Source organism: Anolis carolinensis, chromosome 5, assembly GCF_035594765.1.
Source record: "Anolis carolinensis isolate JA03-04 chromosome 5, rAnoCar3.1.pri, whole genome shotgun sequence".
In the NCBI taxonomy this organism is placed as follows: Eukaryota; Metazoa; Chordata; class Lepidosauria; order Squamata; family Dactyloidae; genus Anolis; species Anolis carolinensis.
Genome location: NC_085845.1, coordinates 171,911,549 through 171,931,842, shown reverse-complemented (window position 1 = coordinate 171,931,842; position 20,294 = coordinate 171,911,549). Strand labels below are relative to the sequence as shown.

Below are 20,294 nucleotides of genomic sequence, written 5' to 3'. Positions count from 1 at the left end.
TTGGAAGACCTTTAACCTGCCATTGAGAGGGCAACCATACCAGGGAAGATATTCCAAAATGTAGGAGCAGGCCGAGGAAAACTACTGTGATCTTTCACAAACTGGAATGGAAACAAAGGAAGCATCTACACTGCAGAATTAATGCAGTTTGATACCACTTTAACTGTCATTGCTTAATTATTAAATTCAACACTTATCTAAACTTTCATTCACTAGGCCTGCTCTAGCGGGGGAAAATAGTAGGGTTCAGGTCATGGATGGGATTGGGAATACTATAGTTCTCCAGATGCTGAAGTCCAAAACACCTAGAAGACCAGAGATGAGGAGTTGATGGCGTGCAGTACCACCTTCACTTCGCTAGGGTGCGCAAAGAAGGAGTTCAACTCAAGCGGAAATGTCGTTCTGTGGGGGCGTGGTCACCTGGTGGACGCTCTGGCAGTTTGCTGCTTTCCTCTCTCACCCGGAGAAAGGCGGAGGATGTCGCTCCTGCTTAAAGATGGCGGCCGCGAGGAGGAGTCTACTGCAGAGTGTGAGTAGCCGGAACGTACCATTGGGACCCGGGAAGAGGGGTGGAAAAAAGAATATACCATTTTCTGTGTGCGCTTGAGAGAGTTTCCATTGTTTTCTGCAGATAGTTCGACCTCTTTGTGGGACTATATACGGTGGGAACTCCCAGGATTCCGAAGCATTGAGCCATGGCATTTAAAATGATGTCAAACTGTATTAATTCGACAATGTAGACAGAGCTATAGCGTGCCAAGGCGTTTTCACATTCTGGCTCCTGTGGGCCCGCTGTAGTTGCCTTGGTAACATCATAGGCTCCTAGTTCACCAAGGAACCAAAGCATCTGTCTGGCTGGGATCTCTCAATATCCTTCCCTATCATTCCATATGCTATTGCCATGGTAATTAAAACGGAACCATGGCGGTGTAATAATGCAGTGTGAAAGGGCCTGGATCTACATTGCCATATAATCCAGTTTCTGAATTCAAAATTATTTGCTTTGAACTGGATTATATGAATCTATACTGCCATATAATAATAATTAAAGACAAGAAACCAATAATCTGGATTCGGAAACTGGATTATATGGCAGTGTAGATGGAGCCTGGGCCTGACTCTCAGTTAACTGGAACTCAAGTAACTGGAACAACTATGATTTTTTTTGAAATTGCATACTGCATTTGCAAAACTGTTTAATATTAAAACTTGGTTATTTTAAGTTTGTCATCATTTGCTTTGAATTTGCTTTTAATTACTGTATTTTAGTATTAATATTAAGTCAATACAGGGTTTATGATATGGTGTAGTATGGAGTATAGTATTAGGCCTATTTTTAATCATAACTCTCATGCAAAATACATTAATCCAGCATGGGTTCAGGTTAACTGAGGGTACTGTAGTCCCTTAGTGATTTTTGTTTTTATTTATTTGCATATCTCGCTTTATATCTCTCCATACCATTCAAAGCGACACACAGCTGTGACATGTTGCATGTCTAAAAAGTGTATCACCAATATGAAATGTTTGGAAAGCCGTGTTCTAAGAGATCCATGTTATTATGTTTATTTATACCCCGCTTTTTCTCTCTACAAGGAGACTCAAAAACAACCCTGTGTGGCAGAAACCATAGCCTTACTATGCATTTTGTAAAGAAACTTTTATTTTGTATATTTTGGTTCATGGAGGACAAAAAATTAGAACCAACATAGTAACAGCTAGAGGATCAATCTGAATGGGTAATGCAATAAAGAATACAATTAAATGAAAATTATGACAGAGAATAAATTCTGAAACAAAAGAAAAGTCAGGTCTCTAACACACTACGCAATCATAATACTTTGATACCACTTTAGCTACCCTCAATTCCATTTGATGAAATCACGTGATTCAGTAGGATACAATTACACTGCTATCAAAGATCAAAGTAGTATAATAGTATAGTATGAAAGAGACCTCAATCAGAGTTTATCAGCTAGTTTCCTACACTTCCCTGATGTAGAGGAGAATGTTCCAACTGGTGTATCATCATTGACTCTTTTGCTTTTGTTGGGAATTTATTGGGGTTTGTTTTTTGTTTGTTACCCAGGAGCAGCTGTCAAGTTGGACAGATGACTTGCCTCTTTGTCAACTCTCGGGTGTGGGTTCAGCTCCTAATCGTTCCTATGCTGCAGATGGAAAGGGGACAGAAATCCACCCCTTAGAGGATAATTGGTTGAAATTCAGGTAAGGGCTCTGTGAATATGAAAGGGACAGTTGGTCAACAATGCTGATAGTCTTATCTCTTCTATCACCTGGTGCAATAAAGTCTCGCTTATCCAACCTTATTATCCAACGCAGTCTGCCTTTTAGTAGTCAGTGTTTTTGTAGTCAATGTTTTCAATACATTCAGATACTTTGGTGCTAAATTCGTAAATATAGTAATTACTACATAACATTACCATGTATTGAATTGATTTTATGTCAGTTTGTTGTAAAACATGATGTTTTGGTGCTTAATTTGTAAAATCATAACATAATTTGACGTTTAATAGGCTTTTCCTTAATCCCTCCTTATTATCCAACATTTTTGCTTATCCAACATTCTGCTGGCCAGTTTATGTTGGATAAGTGAGACTCTACTGTAATGTATTTTGTGCTGTGTGTACACCAGTTTGCTACTCCTGGGTCACACAATGTATGTCACTCTCTTAACCTGCCTTTCCTATCTTTTGCCTCCTTTGGCAGAAGCGAAAACAACTGCTACCTCTATGGAGTCTTCAATGGTTATGATGGCAACCGGATTACTAATTTTGTGGGAGAAAGGCTGTCTGCAGAGCTCCTGTTGGGCCAGCTGAATGCAGATCATGATGATGCTGACGTGCGTAGAATTCTACTGCAGGTAATGGAGCTCCCTTTCGGAAGGCATCAGAAACTAATCTGCATCCCTCCATTTTTTGAGCTTCAGAATGGGAACTTTTGGGTGGATGTAGAAGAAATAATGGGGGAGTATAGTAGTCTGTGAGGCTGTCATGGTGAATCAGAATGTGGTGGAATCTGGGGGTTTTTAAGCAGAGGCTGGATGGCCATCTAATAGGGGTCTTTGAATGTTTCTGCATGGCAGGAAGTTGGACCAAATGGCCCTTGTGGTCTCTATGGATGCAGTGGAAAAGATTTGCACACTCAAAAAACTCGGACTCTAAAATAATCTCAGTGATAAAATTCCTTTTGGCGTTGGTGACATGTGTACTGGGGAATATACACTGTGTTAAAATAATGTGAAGGAAGACATTTGGTTATGCATCGTCTTGTAGGCTGCTTTTGTGCCTCTTAAATGAGACGTTGCCAAGAGATCCATGAACAAACCCAGTCCAGGTCTCGCAAATTCAGATCTGTGGCATCCTTTTGTATTGATCTGCCTATAATGTATTCTGCATCCATATTTACTTCAACCTTTCCCTGCATGTTTCATTCTCCCCTCCCCCCAATAAATAATTTTTATATGTTCAATGTATGGAACCCTCAGTTTAACCATTCAGGGTTCTTTAAAAGTTCAGGATTTATTAGATCCAGGACCAATTTATTTGAGTTTTTGGCACTCCACGGTATCTGTAAAATTCCTCCCCAGCACCACATTTCAAATTAATTTATTGAGCTGAATTGGGTTTTTTATATAAAATACATACATTTTAATGCAAAGTCTATTCTAATATATTTTGTACTGACTTTCTCCTGGTGACTTTCAGGCTTTTGACGTGGTGGAACGGAGCTTCTTAGAGTCAATTGATGATGCTTTGGCAGAGAAGGCCAGCCTGCAATCCCAGTTGCCAGAGGTAACCTCTCCATTTTCTTCAAGAAATGTTACTGAATTTGGGGAGCAGCAAGTTCATTTTCTTCTTGGAAGGAAGCATACATGAAGTTCAGAAACTTCAGTGGGTTCAAAATAGACTGAGGACAAGGAGGAAAAGAAGAATGTGTTTGTGTGTGTACTTTATCAAAGGCTTTATTCACTGAAATACTGTATACCGGCACTAAAGAACAACAATCTTTTATGTGTGTGTAGTATACTCCACAAAGTTTTTCAACTTATTTCCATACCCTGTGTTCTAGGGAGTCCCCCATCATCAGCTTCCCTCTCAGTATCAGAAAATCTTAGAGCGGTTGAAGGCTGTAGAAAAAGAAATCTCTGGAGGAGCCATGGCTATTGTGGCAGTCATTTTGAACAACAAACTCTATATCGCCAATGTAGGTGAGTTTACTGTCAGCATTTTTGCTAACAAGTGCTGCTCTAAACAAAGAAGACTAGAGCCTTTGGATTATTTCCATATTTTTTGTATGAGATGATAAAGTTCCCTCTTTGAGGAGCCATTGGGGTCTGCTTGAAAAAATTCAGTCTTCAACATTAAAATGGGGGAAAGATGGAGCTGTCACAAGCATGGCTTCAGTGTTTTGTCATCGGTAATTGTGGTAGGTTGCTCTGAAGACATGTGTTCGTTTTCTTGGTACCTCCTTTGTCTCCTTTTCCATCTTTACAACTTACACCCCTTCTGTGCAGGAACGAACCGTGCCCTCTTGTGCAAATCTACCGTAGATGGACTGCAAGTGACACAGCTCAATATGGATCACACCACAGAGAATGAAGATGAGCTGTTTCGCTTTTCTCAATTGGGTGAGTGTTATGCTTCAGACACAGTTGTGTTGCAAGCCCAGAGGGCTGGTGGGCCCCAACCCATAGCTGAGCCAAAAGAGGAGATGCTGCTAAAGCAGGGCTGTTCGGAATTGTGGGAGTTGAAGTCCAAAACACTTGGAGGGCTGAAGTTTGCTCATGCTTGTGCTAGAACATAGGGTGGGTTCTGTGGTGGGCAGCAACAAGCCAAAGTGCTGAATAAGTTACAATCTTCTCACTATAGTGGGTACATGGCCAAACATCACATTAAGAAATGATCCATAATTAAAAGTAATGTTGTGTAGAAATGACTCATAATTGACAAGTTAAAGTGCCATTTTTAATTTCTGTTTTCTTACATATAGCCAGCACTATTCCCAGCAAGAAAGAGCAGGTAGCTTTTAGAAATACATGATCAAAGGAATTCCAGTTTAGACTCCCAAATTTGCTGGAGTTGCGGACACAGAACCTCCATCAAAATGGAATAGCTGCAAATAAAACTTTTTTCCCATGAGAGAATCCCTATCTAGGAATGTCTTGATCAGGCATGGGCAAACTTCATCCCTCTAGGTATTTTTGGACTTCAACTGCCAGAATTCCCAGCCAGTTCACTGGCTGTTGGGAATTGTGGCAGCTGAAGTCCAAAACACCTGGAGGGCTGAAGTTTGCCCATGCCTGGTCTAGATTCTTAGTGGGAGTTGACAGGAGGCCATAGATATTGCTAGGGACAATAGTTTAATCAAATTCATGAATTATCAAATCCACAAAAGACAAAGCCATTAATATGGAGGGTTAACTGCACATTATTTTTTCATGTTTATGTTGGAAGAAATCCAGCCATCATAGAATCATAGAATCATAGAATAGTAGAGTTGGAAGAGACCACATGGGCCATCTAGTCCAACCCCCTGCTAAGAAGCAGGAAATCGCATTCAAAGCACCCCCGACAGATGGCCATCCAGCCTCTGCTTAAAAGCCTCCAAGGAAGGAGCCTCCACCACAGCCCCGGGGAGAGAGTTCCACTGTCGAACAGCTCTCACAGTGAGGAAGTTCTTCCTGATGTTCAGGTGGAATCTCCTTTCCTGTATTTTGAAGCCATTGTTCCGTGTCCTAGTTTGCAGGGCAGCAGAAAACAAGCTTGCTCCCTCTTCCCTATGACTTCCCTTCACATATTTGTACATGGCTATCATGTCTCCTCTCAGCCTTCTCTTCTGCAGGCTAAACATGCCCAGCTCTTTAAGCCGCTCCTCATAGGGCTTGTTCTCCAGACCCTTAATCATTTTAGTCGCCCTCCTCTGGACGCTTTCCAGCTTGTCAACATCTCCCTTCAACTGTGGTGCCCAAAATTGGACACAGTATTCCAGGTGTGGTCTGACCAAGGCAGAATAGAGGGGGAGCATAACTTCCCTGGATCTAGACGCTATTCCCCTATTGATGCAGGCCAGAATCCCATTGGCTTTTTTAGCAGCCGCATCACATTGTTGGCTCATGTTTAACTTGTTGTCCACGAGGACTCCAAGGTCTTTTTCGCACACACTGCTGTCAAGCCAGGCGTCCCCCATTCTGTATCTTTGATTTCCATTTTTTCTGCCGAAGTGAAGTATCTTGCATTTGTCCCTGTTGAACTTCATTTTGTTAGTTTTGGCCCATCTCTCTAGTCTGTCAAGATCGTTTTGAATTCTGCTCCTGTCTTCTGGAGTGTTAGCTATCCCTCCCAGTTTTGTGTCGTCTGCAAACTTGATGATCGTGCCTTCTAACCCTTCGTCTAAGTCGTTAATAAAGATGTTGAACAGAACCGGGCCCAGGACGGAGCCCTGCGGCACTCCACTTGTCACTTCTTTCCATGATGAAGATGACGCATTGGTGAGCACCCTTTGGGTTCGTTCGCTTAGCCAATTACAGATCCACCTAACCGTAGTTTTGTCTAGCCCACATTTTACTAGTTTGTTTGCCAGAAGGTCGTGGGGGACTTTGTCGAAGGCCTTACTGAAATCCAGGTACACTACATCCACAGCATTCCCTGTATCGACCCAACTCGTAACTCTATCGAAAAAAGAGATCAGATTAGTCTGGCATGACTTGTTTTTGGTAAATCCATGTTGACTATTAGCAATGACCGCATTTGTTTCTAAGTGTTCGCAGACCACTTCCTTAATGATCTTTTCCAGAATTTTGCCTGGTATTGATGTGAGGTAATTGTTTGGGTCGTTCTTTTTTCCCTTCTTGAAGATAGGGACCACATTCGCCCTCCTCCAATCTGCTGGGACTTCTTCCGTTCTCCAAGAACTCTCGAAGATAATTGCCAGTGGTTTTGAAATAACTTCCGCTAGTTCCTTCAGTACTCTTGGGTGTAGCTGATCTGGCCCTGGGGACTTGAATTCGTTTAGAGAGCCCAAGTGTTCCTGGACAACTTGTTTCCCTATTTGGGGTTGGATTTCCCCCAATCCTTCGTCCATTCCGTGTTGCTGAGGTTGAAGATGGCTTTCTTTTTCTGAGAAGACCGAGGCAAAGAAGGCATTAAGTAGTTCTGCCTTTTCCCTGTCCCCTGTCGCCATCACCCCATCTTCTCCTTGCAATGGCCCTATCGCCTCCTTTTTCTTCCTTTTTCTACCAACGTAAGCAAAAAAGCCTTTTTTGTTGTTTTTTATGTCCCTGGCAAGCCTGAGCTCATTTTGCGCTTTAGCCTTGCGAACCTTTTCCCTACAGGTGTTGGCTATACGTTTGAATTCTTCTTTGGTGATTTCTCCCCTTTTCCACTTCTTGTGCATGATAACTTCCTTCTTAATTTTGAGCCCACTATTGCTTTCCAAGATCACCATCATCTGCGATCACTCGTGTCCAAGTATGATTGCCTTTCAAGTGTAGGGTCTTGGCGGTGGGTCCATAGGTGACTGTTGAGACCTATTTTTGATCTCCATGTTCTTTCGCAGTGAGGACATCGATTTTCAGGTGGAAGGTGGTTCTGGTCCCGGTTGGCTTGATGCGCCTTCCTCTTGACATATTTCTCCTTTTCGCCCTCCATTGTCTCTTTGAATTCCACAGCACTGTTGGTCACAGCCTCCAGTTGAATACTCAAGGGCCAGAGCTGGGAACAGCATTCTGGAAAAAAGAAGTTCCAAACTTGGAGGCAAGGACAAGTGACCAGCCAGAGTGCCATTCATGTGCATGTCCTTCTTGTTTGAATTACGCATATAGGGGTTCCGATAAGGAAGCTGTCCTCTGCTGAAATTGCAAGAGATTTGAGTAGTGGAGGGCAATTTAGTATCACAAAGCTATGTAGGGGATGATGCGATCTGCATTGCAGAAAGATTAGAGGGCCTGAAGTTTTGTGCTTTCAAGTCACAAAAGAAGAAGGCAAACAAGTACTGCCTCCAAAGCTGTAGCCCAATTGTGTGTATTTGGAAAATAAAAAGGGGATGTTTGAAGGACAAACGGTGACAACAGGTGATTTTTCCCCCTCCTCGGAGTGACACCTTTTCATCAGCGGGCAAGGCTTTGTTATTTCAGAATCTATAGTTGTGGAGAGGGAAAACATGGTCACCTCATTTCTCACTTGATCAGCCTTCATCTCTTGCTTGACTCTTCTAAGCAGCAGTGAGCTCGATGAGAAATGAAATTAGTTTTCTCATTCTTTGCTTGACACAGTTCAGTTGACATTTGGCAGGCGGCATTTACATTCTGATAAAGTTTGTTTAGTGCTAGTATTGGGAAAGTACTGTTGATAGCCCAAGCTGTGCAGGCTGGTATGTATAGAGGCTTTGTTTTTCCCCTTCACAGCAGGTACCCATAGGCAACTGAATGGTACAGTTCAGCCTGTCAGGATGTCTGCCATAATGACTGAAGCAAATTAGTCTTGTTCTGTTGCTGCTGAGGAAACATTGCGACATAGGAACCTGCTTTCTTCTGAACCACTTTGTTGATGCATTGATACCCAGCACTGTCCGCTCTGACCAATAATGTGTTACCATATCACTTCCTATCTGATCCTTTCAGATGAATTATGAGAACTGAGCATTAGATCTTGTAATCAGCACCTTGAAAAGGTTATATTCTTGAAGTACATCCTTCAGAATCTCCCAATAAAAATTGCTTTTGAATACAGAACAGAGCTTTTTCCAAGATCTATTCAGTTTTCAAACGTATTTAGTACTATGCTGTATTGGTTCTTCACAGTATTTGGCTTTTGGAGTCTGTTGTAGTAGGTAGTTTAGATTAGAATCCAGAAAATGGGTGCTGTCAGCCTGGATCCAGATTAGAAGTCATTGCAATAATTTATATGAAAACTGTTTCCCAAATTGAATTGTTTTCTATATTCCATCTCCACCCTCAAGTGAGATGGGTTGCTGTCTTTTATAACCACTGCTGGGAGCCTGGCAGGTCACCCCTAAGTTCTGCTGATTCTTTGTTTTGAAATCATTAGTGCCGTCCAAAAATCCTTATATCAAACAGTGTTTGAAGGCAGATGTTTCCTATAAACACTGTTGGAATTCTCTGAGTGACGAACAATAGAAAAATCAGCCTGGGAAATCACTTACATTGATTTTCAGTCTAGGAAACACTTGTGGCTTTGCACAGTGTTTGTTTTGAAAATAGAAATTCTGCATGCAGAAGGCGCTACACTGAATTAGGATAGGAGCAATTTAAATTCATTTCTTACCATTGACGCAGAATCACTGATTTTGCTTAGGTTGTTGTGTCCATGGCTAAGCTGCATCTCAAGTGAAGATTGTTTAGGTTGCTGTAAAGTTGGGTATTAAAACTAGCTCAGAGATCTTGGAATTGACTAAAAGGACTAATCTGGTCAGACCGCTATGTAAAAATGATGTACAGGTGATTAAAAAGTACCATGAAGGGCTGTATCAATAGAAAAGGGCCGAACTTGCAGCTGTGCCTGAAATATTGACTCACCCATTTGAAAAAAAACTTCACCCTACTTTGAGCTGGTTTACAATTAAATAGGGTTCAGCATTAATTGCTAATCAGACTTTGTTTGAGCTATGTTGTTTCCTATATCCCTTCTCAAAGTTATTTTGTTTTTCTTGGCTTGGGAAGTAGATGATACTGTCAGGATAAAAGAATGGCACCTCATCTCTGTTTCTTTGTTTAACTTTCTCAAGAAACAAAACATTTAATGGCTTTTAACTCTAGGAAAGATTGGGAGAAGTGACATATCCTAAGCAAAGCCACAGACAGTACTATAATCAGTGTGTATGTGCCTTCAAGACAACTGTCAACATGGCAACACTGTGACTTCACAATGCTTTCTTAGGCAAGGAATACTGCAGTCCCCAAGTTACAAACAAGATAGGTTCTGTAGGTTTGTTCTTAAATTTAATTTGGAACAGTTACATTTTTTACATGCAACTCCAGCCATCTCTCTCCCTCTCCCTCCCTCCCTCCCCCTCCCCCCCCCCAACTGCAAAAGGGAGTTGAACTGGATGGCTCCCGGGGTTTCTGCTCTTGTTGTTGTTGTTGTTGTTGTTGTTGTTGTTGTTGTTGTTATTATTATTAGGGCTGGGTGGCCATCTGTTGAGGATGCTTTGATTGTACTTTTCCTGCACAGCAGAAGAGAGTTGAGCTGGATGGCCCCTGGGGTTTCTGCAGTTATTATTATTAATATTTGATACACAACAAGATTAGTACACAGCAAACAAGATCACTATGCTGGCTGTTGAATTGGATCACATGGTGGACACTTCCCAAGTGTCTAAGACTATGTGATGTATTGGTTAATAATGTGTGCAGATCCGAGTAGAGTGGCCTTTTGTAGCTGACATTTTGTCGGCATCAATTGTTTTCAAGTGCTGGCCAATGTCTTCAGACACTGAATCCAGTGTGCCAATCACCACTGGGACCACTTTTACTGGCTTGTGCCAGAGTCTTTGGAGTTCGATCTCTAAATCCTTGTATCATGTCAGCTTTTCCAGTTGCTTTTCGTCAATTCTGCTGTCACCTGGGATTGCAACATTGTGCTTTTCCTGCACTGCAGAAGGGAGTAGAACTGGATGGCACCTGGGGGTTTTGCTAGTAGTAGTAGAAGTTGTTGTTGTTGCTGCTGTTGCTGTTGTTATTACAAAGGCTGGGTAGCTATCTGTTTGGGGTGCTTTGGCTGTGCTTTTCCTGCATGGCAGAAGGGGGTTGGACTGGATGACTCCTGGGTCTTCCACTGAAATACTGTTAAGTTATGTTGGTCAAAATGTTTGCCCATGCCTGCGAAAGATAGATAGATACACACACACATACACATACATACAGAGTATATATAATATAATATATAAACATTTTTGGGGGCTCCATGAGAAACTTTCACTTCAAAAAGAGCTCTGCAGCTGAAAAAGTGTGAGAACCCCTTCTTTAGGTTATTTTGGCTGTTTTGCAGTAGCTATCTTCTAGAAGGTAATCTTCTGAGCCTCTGTTAATAACTGGTGTGCTATAATTAATTTAACATAAAATTATTTAGCCATTTGTTTCTCTGATCAAATCAACGGTTTTCTGCTGTGGGCTTCGCACCACATGTTGATTAAGAGACCCCAAACGAGTTTTGTGGAATTAGTGCTTACGCAAAACCTACAATACAGACAAACATCTTAAATATTAAAGAACAAACAGTAGCACAACATATTTTATTGGGATCAGCTGAAAATTATTAATTATCAGCATTTGTATAGATATGGTAAGACTTAAGATTTTTTCCCCAGAAATTAATATTAATTTTTAAAAACATGTAAGGAGTTTTTAAAATATGGAACAGTTCTAAAATGGAAAAAAAACAACAGGATCAACACATTGGCTGTGACATTACTCAGCCTTCCTAACCCTATGCACTACTGAAATTGCCACTCCCATTATTCTCAGCCAGAATGATCATTGGTTTTCTTGCTCAGTAGATGTGCATTGTAGTTCCATAGATCTAGAAGATGCCAGGCTAGGGGGGGAGTGGGTCATAATACTAATAAGTAGTAGTAGTAGTAGTAGTAGTATAAACAGAGATATGTGCACACACCAGTAGGAGCAGAATGGTGTAGTAGGCATTGGACTAGGGTTTCAATCCCCACTTGGCCATGGAAACCTACTGGGTGATCCTTGGCAAGTCCCACTCTCATTCTGAGAGGAAGGCAAAGGAAAATTCCCTCTGAACAAATCTTGCTATGGAAATCTTGCAGTAGGGTTGCCTTAGAGTTACCTTATGCTGGAAATGACTTAAAGGCACACAACAACAACAAAATGGGTCCAGATTTTTTTAAAAAAAAAACATTTTTGCCAACTGTGGATAACATTTCATGAATCTGATAAAGTAGACCTTCGTTCTTTAAATATTGTTTTTTTTCCTAATTCCCAACCTTCCCCAATTCAGTTCTTTCAAATGAAGATCTAGTCTAGCAGTGAAGCCTAATAGGACAAAGAAGGAATGCCCCAAGTATCCATTCCTTCTGATGAATGAAAATCTAGTCTCTTATCCTACACTGCTTATTGATATCTTACTTCATTAGCTTCCCTTTGTCTAATTCAGGGGTCCCCAAACTTTTTAAAGAGGGGGCCAGTTCACGGTCCCTCAGATCGTTGGAGGGCCAGGCTGTAGTTGAAAAAAAAACTATAAACAAATTCCTATGCACACTGCACATCTCTTATTTTGAAGTTAAAAAAAGCCAAACGGGAACAAATACAGCCTCAATGTTAATAACAATCATAATAAAATAATAAAGAAAGTTAGAAGACACCCCTTGGGCCATTTAGTCCCACCCCCTTCTACCTTTGTGCACCAAAAGCACAAGGAAAGCACCCCTGACAGATGGCCACCCAGCCTCAATGTTGTTAATACAGTAGAGTCTCACTTATCCAACATAAACGGGCCAGCAGAATGTTGGATAAGCGAATATGTTGGATAATAAGGAGGGATTAAGGATAAGCCTATTAAACATCAAATTAAGTTATGATTTCACAAATTAAGCACCAAAACATCATGTTAGACAACAAATTTGGCAGAAAAAGTAGTTCAATACGCAGTAATTCTATGTAGAAATTACTGGATTTATGAATTTAGCACCAAAATATCACGATACAGTAGAGTCTCACTTATCCAACATAAACGGACCAGCAGAACGTTGGATAAGCGAATATGTTGGATAATAAGGAGGGATTAAGGATAAGCCTATTAAACATCAAATTAAGTTATGATTTCACAAATTAAGCACCAAAACATCATGTTAGACAACAAATTTGGCAGAAAAAGTAGTTCAATACGCAGAAATTCTATGTAGAAATTACTGGATTTATGAATTTAGCACCAAAATATCACGATATATTGAAAGCATTGACTACAAAAATGCGTTGGATAATCCAGAACATTGGATAAGCGAGTGTTGGATAAGTGAGACTCTACTGTAATAATAATAATAATAATCATCATCATCATCATCTTGTTTGCTGTGTCATAATAAATAATAATAATACATCACACATCCCTAAATGCTTGGGAACTTGTGATTTTATGATACAAAATCCAGCATATATATCTTGTTTGCTGTCTTTGCTTGTTTGCATATATACTGTGTCTTTGTGTCAATAATAGTAATAATAATAATAATAAAAATAATAAAAAAGAGGATTGGAAGAGACCCCTTGCGCCATTTAGTCCAGCCCCTTTCTGCCTTTTTGCACCAAAAGCACTAGGAAAGCACTCCCCTTGATAATTAATTATTAATTAAATACTAATTCGAATACTATTATAAACAAGAAAAACTCTGGAAGGCACACACCGGGCGAGGGAGGGGCCGGGGGCCGGATAAATGGCTTCGATGGGCCGCGTGTGGCCCCCGGGCCTTAGTTTGGGGACCCCTGGTCTAATTAGTTGGTTTTTTTGTTTTGTTTTGACATGGAAAAATGGGTCACCTAGAATGTGTACTAAAGTGAGTAAGTTGGTATTTTTCTTGACAGGCTTGGATGCAGCGAAATTGAAGCAAGTGGGCACCATATGTGGGCAGGAAAGTACCCGGCGTATCGGGGATTATAAGGTTAAATATGGCTACAGTGACATTGAACTTCTAAGGTGAGGCAAGAACCTCTACATATTTTTGTAGCTTCTTTTTTTCCTTGAGGGCGTGAGTCCCTTATCTGTTACTTTGTCCAGTAGTAACTTTTTTCCTTTTTTTTTTTTTTTTTTGAAGTGCTGCAAAATCCAAGCCAGTCATAGCAGAGCCTGAAATCCACCGAGGCCAACCACTGGATGGAGTCACAGGCTTTCTTGTTCTGATGTCGGAAGGACTCTACAAAGCACTGGAAGCAGCTCATGGGCCAGGGCAAGCCAATCAGGTTGGAACTCCAGAGCAGTTCTTAATTCCTCTTTTGCATTGCATGGTTTTTCCCCCAAATAGCTTGTATCTGTAGGTAATGATTTTCGATATATGGACCAATTTGTTCCACAATCAGTTTATGCTCTCCATGCCCATTATCTCCACTGATTGCCTGTGGAGATGAACATGTCCAGCAGCTACAAGTTCACAAAATCTAAACTAGGTGAGAAGGCAGAAGAGTTGACAGAACTTCCCTTTTCCAAGAAGCTATACTATTTCCCCAGATTAAGCATTTTCTCCATTCCTTCCCCAACCCTGGAGCATTTTTGACCTGTTTGATTGGATCCTGACAACTGAATCTGTCACAATAATGGCTGTTGTATCCTTGTCTTAGTTCCCACTGATCTAATAGGGAGAGAATGAAGCAAGGGAAATTATTTTTAATTCTAATTTTTCAACATCTACAGAAAGAAAAATCGGTTTTAAGCTGGTTACTACCTCAAGTTTCCCCTTTCCTTTGCTAATCAAGGGCAATGGAAAGGCTGCTTGTTTATCGAAGTGCTATGAATGATTTCTCTCTGAATCACCAGAAAATTTCTTTCAAACTGCCCAGTAAAGCAATGTTGGCTTTCACTTCTAGGGTTCCCCTGTAGATTTTTAAAATGTATGTTTTCTTTATAGCATTGTTACTCCATTCCTTACCTAAAAAGGGTTCTTGGGGGAGCTTGAATAGAATCAGTTTAGAAGGATTAATCCTACCTGTAGGGCAATAGGCTTTAAAAAAAGCCACAACACACACAAAGAAAAGGGGTGGAGAGGAAAGACCATAGTGAGGAGCCAAAAAGCCTTTTCATTATATTGACAGAAGCAGCCTTCCTTCTTATTCAGTCTCTCTATTACAGCCTCAGAAAGATTATTTAGACTAATAGAATTAGAAGAATCCATGAAGGCTATCCAGTCCAACCCTCTACAATGTAGGAAAACACAATCAAGGCACCTTTGACAAATGGCCATCCAGCCTCTGTTTACAAACCTCCAGAAAAAGAGACTCTTCCACCCTGCGATACAGCATATTCCACAGCCAAACAGTTCTTACTGTCAGGAAGTTCTTTCTGACACTTAGATGAACCCCCCCCCCTACAATTTGAATCCCTTGATCCTTGTCCTAGTCTCCAGAGGAGCAGAAAACAAGTTTGCTATTAGATCCTCTTCAAATTTTTCCTAGTGTTTAGGAGTTCTGTCTGTGCAGCTTCTGCATAGCTGTGATACTATTTAAAGAGCCCATTCATGTAGGCAGGGCCTGATTGTGCACCACCTTTCCTTGGAATTAGTCAGAAGCATGTGCATACTACTTTTAGTGAGGTATCACTTCCATGGTTGGGAGCTTTCCAGCCAGCCTAGTCATTGAAACGTCACTCCAGCTGCAGAGGAGCAACAAGTCCTACATGGCTGAGATAACATTTGAAGGACCACACATTCTTGTGACCGACAGTTCTGAGATCTTTTCTCAACTAACTTCCAGGAGATTGCGGCCATGATTGCCACAGAATTTGCTAAACAAACTTCACTGGATGCTGTGGCTCAAGCAGTTGTGGATCGAGTCAAGCGCATTCACTGTGATACATATGCCAGTGGTGGTGAACGGTCCAAGTTCTGTTCTCGGCACGAGGACATGACTCTGCTGGTGAGGAATTTTGGGTACCCGCTGGGTGAGATGAGCCAGCCCACTCTCACCCCAACGCAAGGTATGCGGGAGGTAAAGCGTATGTCTGTGTCAGAGAAAAAGTGAGTGGGAGGGAGAAAATAGAAAATATATGTGAGATGGAAACAAAAGGCTTGAGTACATTGACCAAAAAATGCTACAGAGAAGTGAAAACAAAGAACAGGGTTTTTTAGACTCCCCTCTCTTGCTAATAACTTTATGCAAGCACTGATTCTTCCTTGCTTCCAATAAGCATTGGGGAGGGGGACCAGGAATGAGATCCAAACTCTGTCTGAAAAACAATGTTTTATAGTGTGAAAGCAAGGCAGTAGGGCATCAGCAGACAAAGTCCAGCCCTGGGAGTGAATACAGCCCCTGCAAGGCTCTTCTTGCAACGTTCAGCCTTTCCGAACTTGCTGTACTGCCAAGAGAGAATTGCCCTGGCTTGCAGCTTCCGTAATTCATCTTGCATAGGCTGCAGGACTCTTTCCTCTTTGCACTCTTAACAGAAAATATGCTTCCTCCAAAACCAGAAGTGGACTTCTAGACACTTATTTTGGTTACCCCTCCTTTCCTTTTTTTTGGCTCATGTGGTCTCCAGGAACAAAATATTAGTCCTAGATACACTGCAGTTAGCTGTCCTTGCACTAGCAGTGCAATTTGACAAAATTTAGTAAAGCTCCAGATAGTTTTAGGGTCATTCTAAAGCTTCTGGATAGCCAGATGTGTCCCCTTTCCTGTGTAAGCCTTCCTTATTGATTTTCAGGATCATTGTTGCCAACAGCGGCAATGATAACGTGTCATATGTATGAGAAGCTGTAGGGTGGGGCTTAGCCCTTCAGCCACCTTTGTGTCAGTGTCATTTTATTCCACAACTTCAGGTGGTCGTGTTTATCCTGTATCGGTGCCATACTCCAGTGCCCAAAGTACAAGCAAGACCAGCGTAACACTATCCCTTGTCATGCCTTCCCAAGGTCAAATGGTCAATGGTGCTCATAGCAGCTCCACGTTGGATGAAGCTACACCCACCCTCACTAAGTAAGTGTCCCTTGCACAGACTGTGTGCCATTTTGGTCTTGTTAATTCTTATAGCTAGCATTTCAAAAGCAGCATTTCACTTTCTCTACAACTCTGTATTATTGTTGCCTTCTCAATTTTGCATATAGAGTAGCTTATATTTTGTAATTTAGGTTTGTACCTAAATGTGAATATTGCTTGCATAATTCTATGCCACCATAGCAATTTCTAAACAGTGTGACTTTTGCCTATTCCAATGCTGGATAGTTCAGACATTTTGAGGTTGTTTTGGACTATTTCTAGTAAACAAACAACTGCACTGGGGGGAAAAGTAGGGGGGAAGGGTATCATCAGAGCAGCCTTCATCCTCCACAGGGAATTAGTGGGTCCTGGAGTATAACATGCATGATTCCATAGGTGTGCAATGGTGTAAGGAATCCCATCTTACATCCTCATCCCTTAACCACCTTATAGGAAGCATTTGAGAAGCACTGTCAACAGTACACTTTTCCAAGGGATATTTGGAAAAATTCTCCATGTGGTTCTAAAATTGCCCAACCCTGAATCAGACAACTGGTCCATCTGGCTTTGCTTTGTCTTTGTGGCTAACTGCAGCTCCCTAAGCAGTCAAACTAGAGGTCTTTTACAGCACCTGCTTCCCTTGTCATTGAAGACTCAGAAAGGAATTGGGATCTTTGTACAAAGCACATGGCTTGCCTCTGAGCTACTGGCACTCTTCAAATCAGGAGTTCAAAAACGGGCAGTGAAATTTGGGAGTTAAGTGGGTGCTTGAAACATTCTGTGGAGTTTAATGCCCCCTGATTTGAGATGAAGTAAAACTAAACATTGTTTGCCACCTTCTAATATTTTTCCAGGAACAAATTAAGCAACTGCACTAAGATTGCTTAAAGTTGATTTAAGATGATATCCTGGCAGTTCAATAACATAGGTCAGAATGTTGTGATTCTCTGTTTTGTTGGGTCAGGAGACAAAAACCATACAAAAATGTACTGTTCCTATATTATGGTTGATATGCGCTTTCAAGTATTTTTTGACTTACGATGATCTTAATATTGGCCTGTCATGGAGTTTTCTTGGCAAAATTTATTTAGAGAAGGAATGTTTTTGCTTTCCTCTGAGGTTGAGGGAATGTGATTGTCCAAAGTCACCCAGTGGATTCCATGTCAAACCGGGGATTTGAACCCTGGTCCCCATAGTTATAGCCTAATGCTCAAGCCACTACATCCCACTGACTTTCACAGTTCTTATATAACTGTAAATAAATTATCTGTCCATCTATTTGCACATATGTATGTCATCTCTTCCTCTCTTTGGATGTTTTCTGCTAAAACCCGCTCCAGGATTTATAAATAAGTACAAGTGGGTTGGAACACAGAAAACCATGAAAAGAAATAGTTTTATGTGTACACAGAGAGAAAACAGTAGCAGAAAAGTCCATTTTCTTGCCACCTACTTATATTTTCCTATATACCATATGCATTTATTTCCTCATCACCCTGCACTGTTCTGCACCATTGTGTTTCTTTTATCTTTTATCTTTTACCCCAGTCCAAATTTGAGAGGTGTTAACCCAAGTTGGGCGTCAGGATGGAGAGATCTCCAAAGAGAACATTTCCTCACCAACATTCAATTACTAGAAAGGCTCTTGATAAAGGAAATACTGGGAAAAGGGTTTCAGCAGTTTGATATGCAAAGAGGGGTGTCATTTGAGCTGACTGAATTAAACATCTGACTGTTTTTCTTTTGTTTTTCCTTCTTGGTCATAACCCAGTCAAAGCCCAACAGTGACCCTCCAGTCTACCAATACTCACACTCAGAGCAGCAGCTCAAGCTCAGATGGGGGCCTCTTCCGCTCCCGTCCCTCTCATTCTCTCCAGCCAGATGAAGATGGGCGGGTTGAGCCTTATGTGGACTTTGCAGAATTCTACCGCCTCTGGAACATGGACCACAGTGAGCAAGGGGCACTGGCTGTGTAACAAACACAGAGAGACCAATCAGGTGGAGGAAATGGTGCCCGATGAGGCAGAAACAGTTCGTCGCCTGGCTAGCTGCATTCTGCCATAAAGCATATTCTCTTTTGGAAGAAATGTAGCTAATGTTTGGATAGGTTATGGATACAGTTTTGCTTATCATGTTATCAAACATGTTACCCTCTTCTAAAAGATCCTTCCACTGTGGGCATTAGAGAGGGTTGTGGACCCTTCCCTCATCCCTAGTATTCATCAGGAATCAGGGCTGTGTTGCAGAGAAGACAACAGCCACAACGGCCCGAACATTATGAGTGTGCATGGCTGTTCCAAGGTTGCAGTCTGGAAATACAGCATCAAGATAATGATGTTTTCACTCCATGGAAGATACCTCTGTTTTGCAGAATAAACTGTAACTTATAGGTGCTCCTCTTGCCTTTTTTGGTGAAGTGAATATTAGAACTGAAATAAACCACAGAGCAAATGAAATCCTCAGCAAACTGGTGCCGGTCATCTTGGAATTCATGAAACAGTCACTTTGTGGGAGAATAGGACAAATACAGATCTACTCAAGCAGGTGTCTATTAGAGTCAGCTCAGGTTTCATTTCCAGGATTGGTACGATCTGAAATTAACCCTTTCAGTACTTTTTTTGGTAACCACTTGTCCCCAGCTATAGTGTGCCTCATTGTGCCTAATTTGGGGACAGATGGGACAGGAAGTCTGAGTGTAGCTTGGAAAGGAATCTAACCTATGTTCTGCCTTCTAGCTGGCTTACTAAAAGACTCCATTCCTTTGAAGATAAAACAATCAAAAGATACATAAACAAGAAATTGGAGAGCATGTGCCCTGTTAGTTATTTCTTTGGTTGCTGGGCCTACATCTCCAAGCAGTTACTGCCTTTGTAGCTAATAGTAGGTCAACAGCACCTGTCCTGTTCTAAAAATGTACAATTGAGAACCAGGACATGTTCTTTGTGGATGACATTTTGAGAACATTAAGTAGCAAATACTTAGCATTTGTCTTGTGGGGTTGAAGAAATAATGCTTAGTATTTTGTGTGACAGCTACTTTCCTAGTTCTATGGTAGGCCAAGGTGAACAATGCATAATTCATAGCCAATTATTTCTCCTAATGGCACCAAGCCTTGAAACCACCATCCTTCATCCATAAAATCTGCTGATGTTAGCTCTGTGGGGAGTTGGAAGGCTGGCAATAAATGTAATACATATAAAAGAATGGCTGGGAGCTTGTATCTGGGGCTGCTAAAGTTTAGTATCAAGTTCTGCGTCTTGTTTTGGAAATGCTTCCCTGGGATCATGTATTTACTTAAGAGATTTCTATGGTGCCTTTACGTGGCACTTCTAGGGCCACTTTACAAAAAGATGCTGTCAGGTGGCAGGCATAGACTGGATGAAAAACCACATGAGAGATTGAACCAGTAAAGTTTGTCAAGATTTGAAGTGGTTTCTTTCCAATATCAAACTGGTCAGAATGTACTGGGAGGATGGGGCAGCAGTGGGACTCTGCCATAGGGGGAGAACTTATGACTTAGACTGGCAAGTCCTATCTACACAGAACACCTTATTATGTAGCAAATAGTGTTTCTGTACTACACCGTGAATTGGTGGTTCCATCATCCTACGCAGTCCTG

General features: G+C 41.3%; 1 protein-coding gene and 1 long non-coding RNA gene across 4 annotated transcripts; one reads left to right on the top strand and one right to left on the bottom strand.

Moving 5' to 3' along the window:
• Positions 1 to 395: 395 nt before the first annotated feature.
• Positions 396 to 19,131, top strand: tab1 (TGF-beta activated kinase 1 (MAP3K7) binding protein 1). Of its 3 annotated transcripts, none has more exons than XR_010006845.1 (11): positions 396 to 529; positions 2,090 to 2,226; positions 2,728 to 2,881; positions 3,726 to 3,812; positions 4,090 to 4,228; positions 4,535 to 4,648; positions 13,580 to 13,691; positions 13,810 to 13,954; positions 15,458 to 15,691; positions 16,519 to 16,675; positions 18,447 to 18,588. XR_010006845.1 is itself a non-coding variant. In XM_008110713.3 (11 exons), exons 1-11 carry the CDS (start codon positions 497 to 499, stop codon positions 18,649 to 18,651), a joined length of 1,506 nt encoding a protein of 501 aa, XP_008108920.2. In that variant the 5' UTR covers positions 397 to 496; the 3' UTR covers positions 18,652 to 19,131. The 3 variants fall into 3 exon arrangements, 2 of the variants coding, with proteins under 2 accessions (XP_008108920.2, XP_062838992.1); XM_008110713.3 differs by having other exon boundaries at positions 397 to 529; positions 15,458 to 15,680; positions 18,447 to 19,131; XM_062982922.1 differs by lacking the exon at positions 396 to 529 and adding an exon at positions 886 to 904 and having other exon boundaries at positions 15,458 to 15,680; positions 18,447 to 19,131.
• Positions 3,645 to 9,913, bottom strand: LOC134299620 (uncharacterized). Its single transcript, XR_010006846.1, has 2 exons — positions 9,303 to 9,913; positions 3,645 to 3,927 (listed from the first exon to the last, which is right to left on the bottom strand). It is a non-coding gene; the product is annotated as an uncharacterized LOC134299620 (long non-coding RNA).
• Positions 19,132 to 20,294: the final 1,163 nt, after the last annotated feature.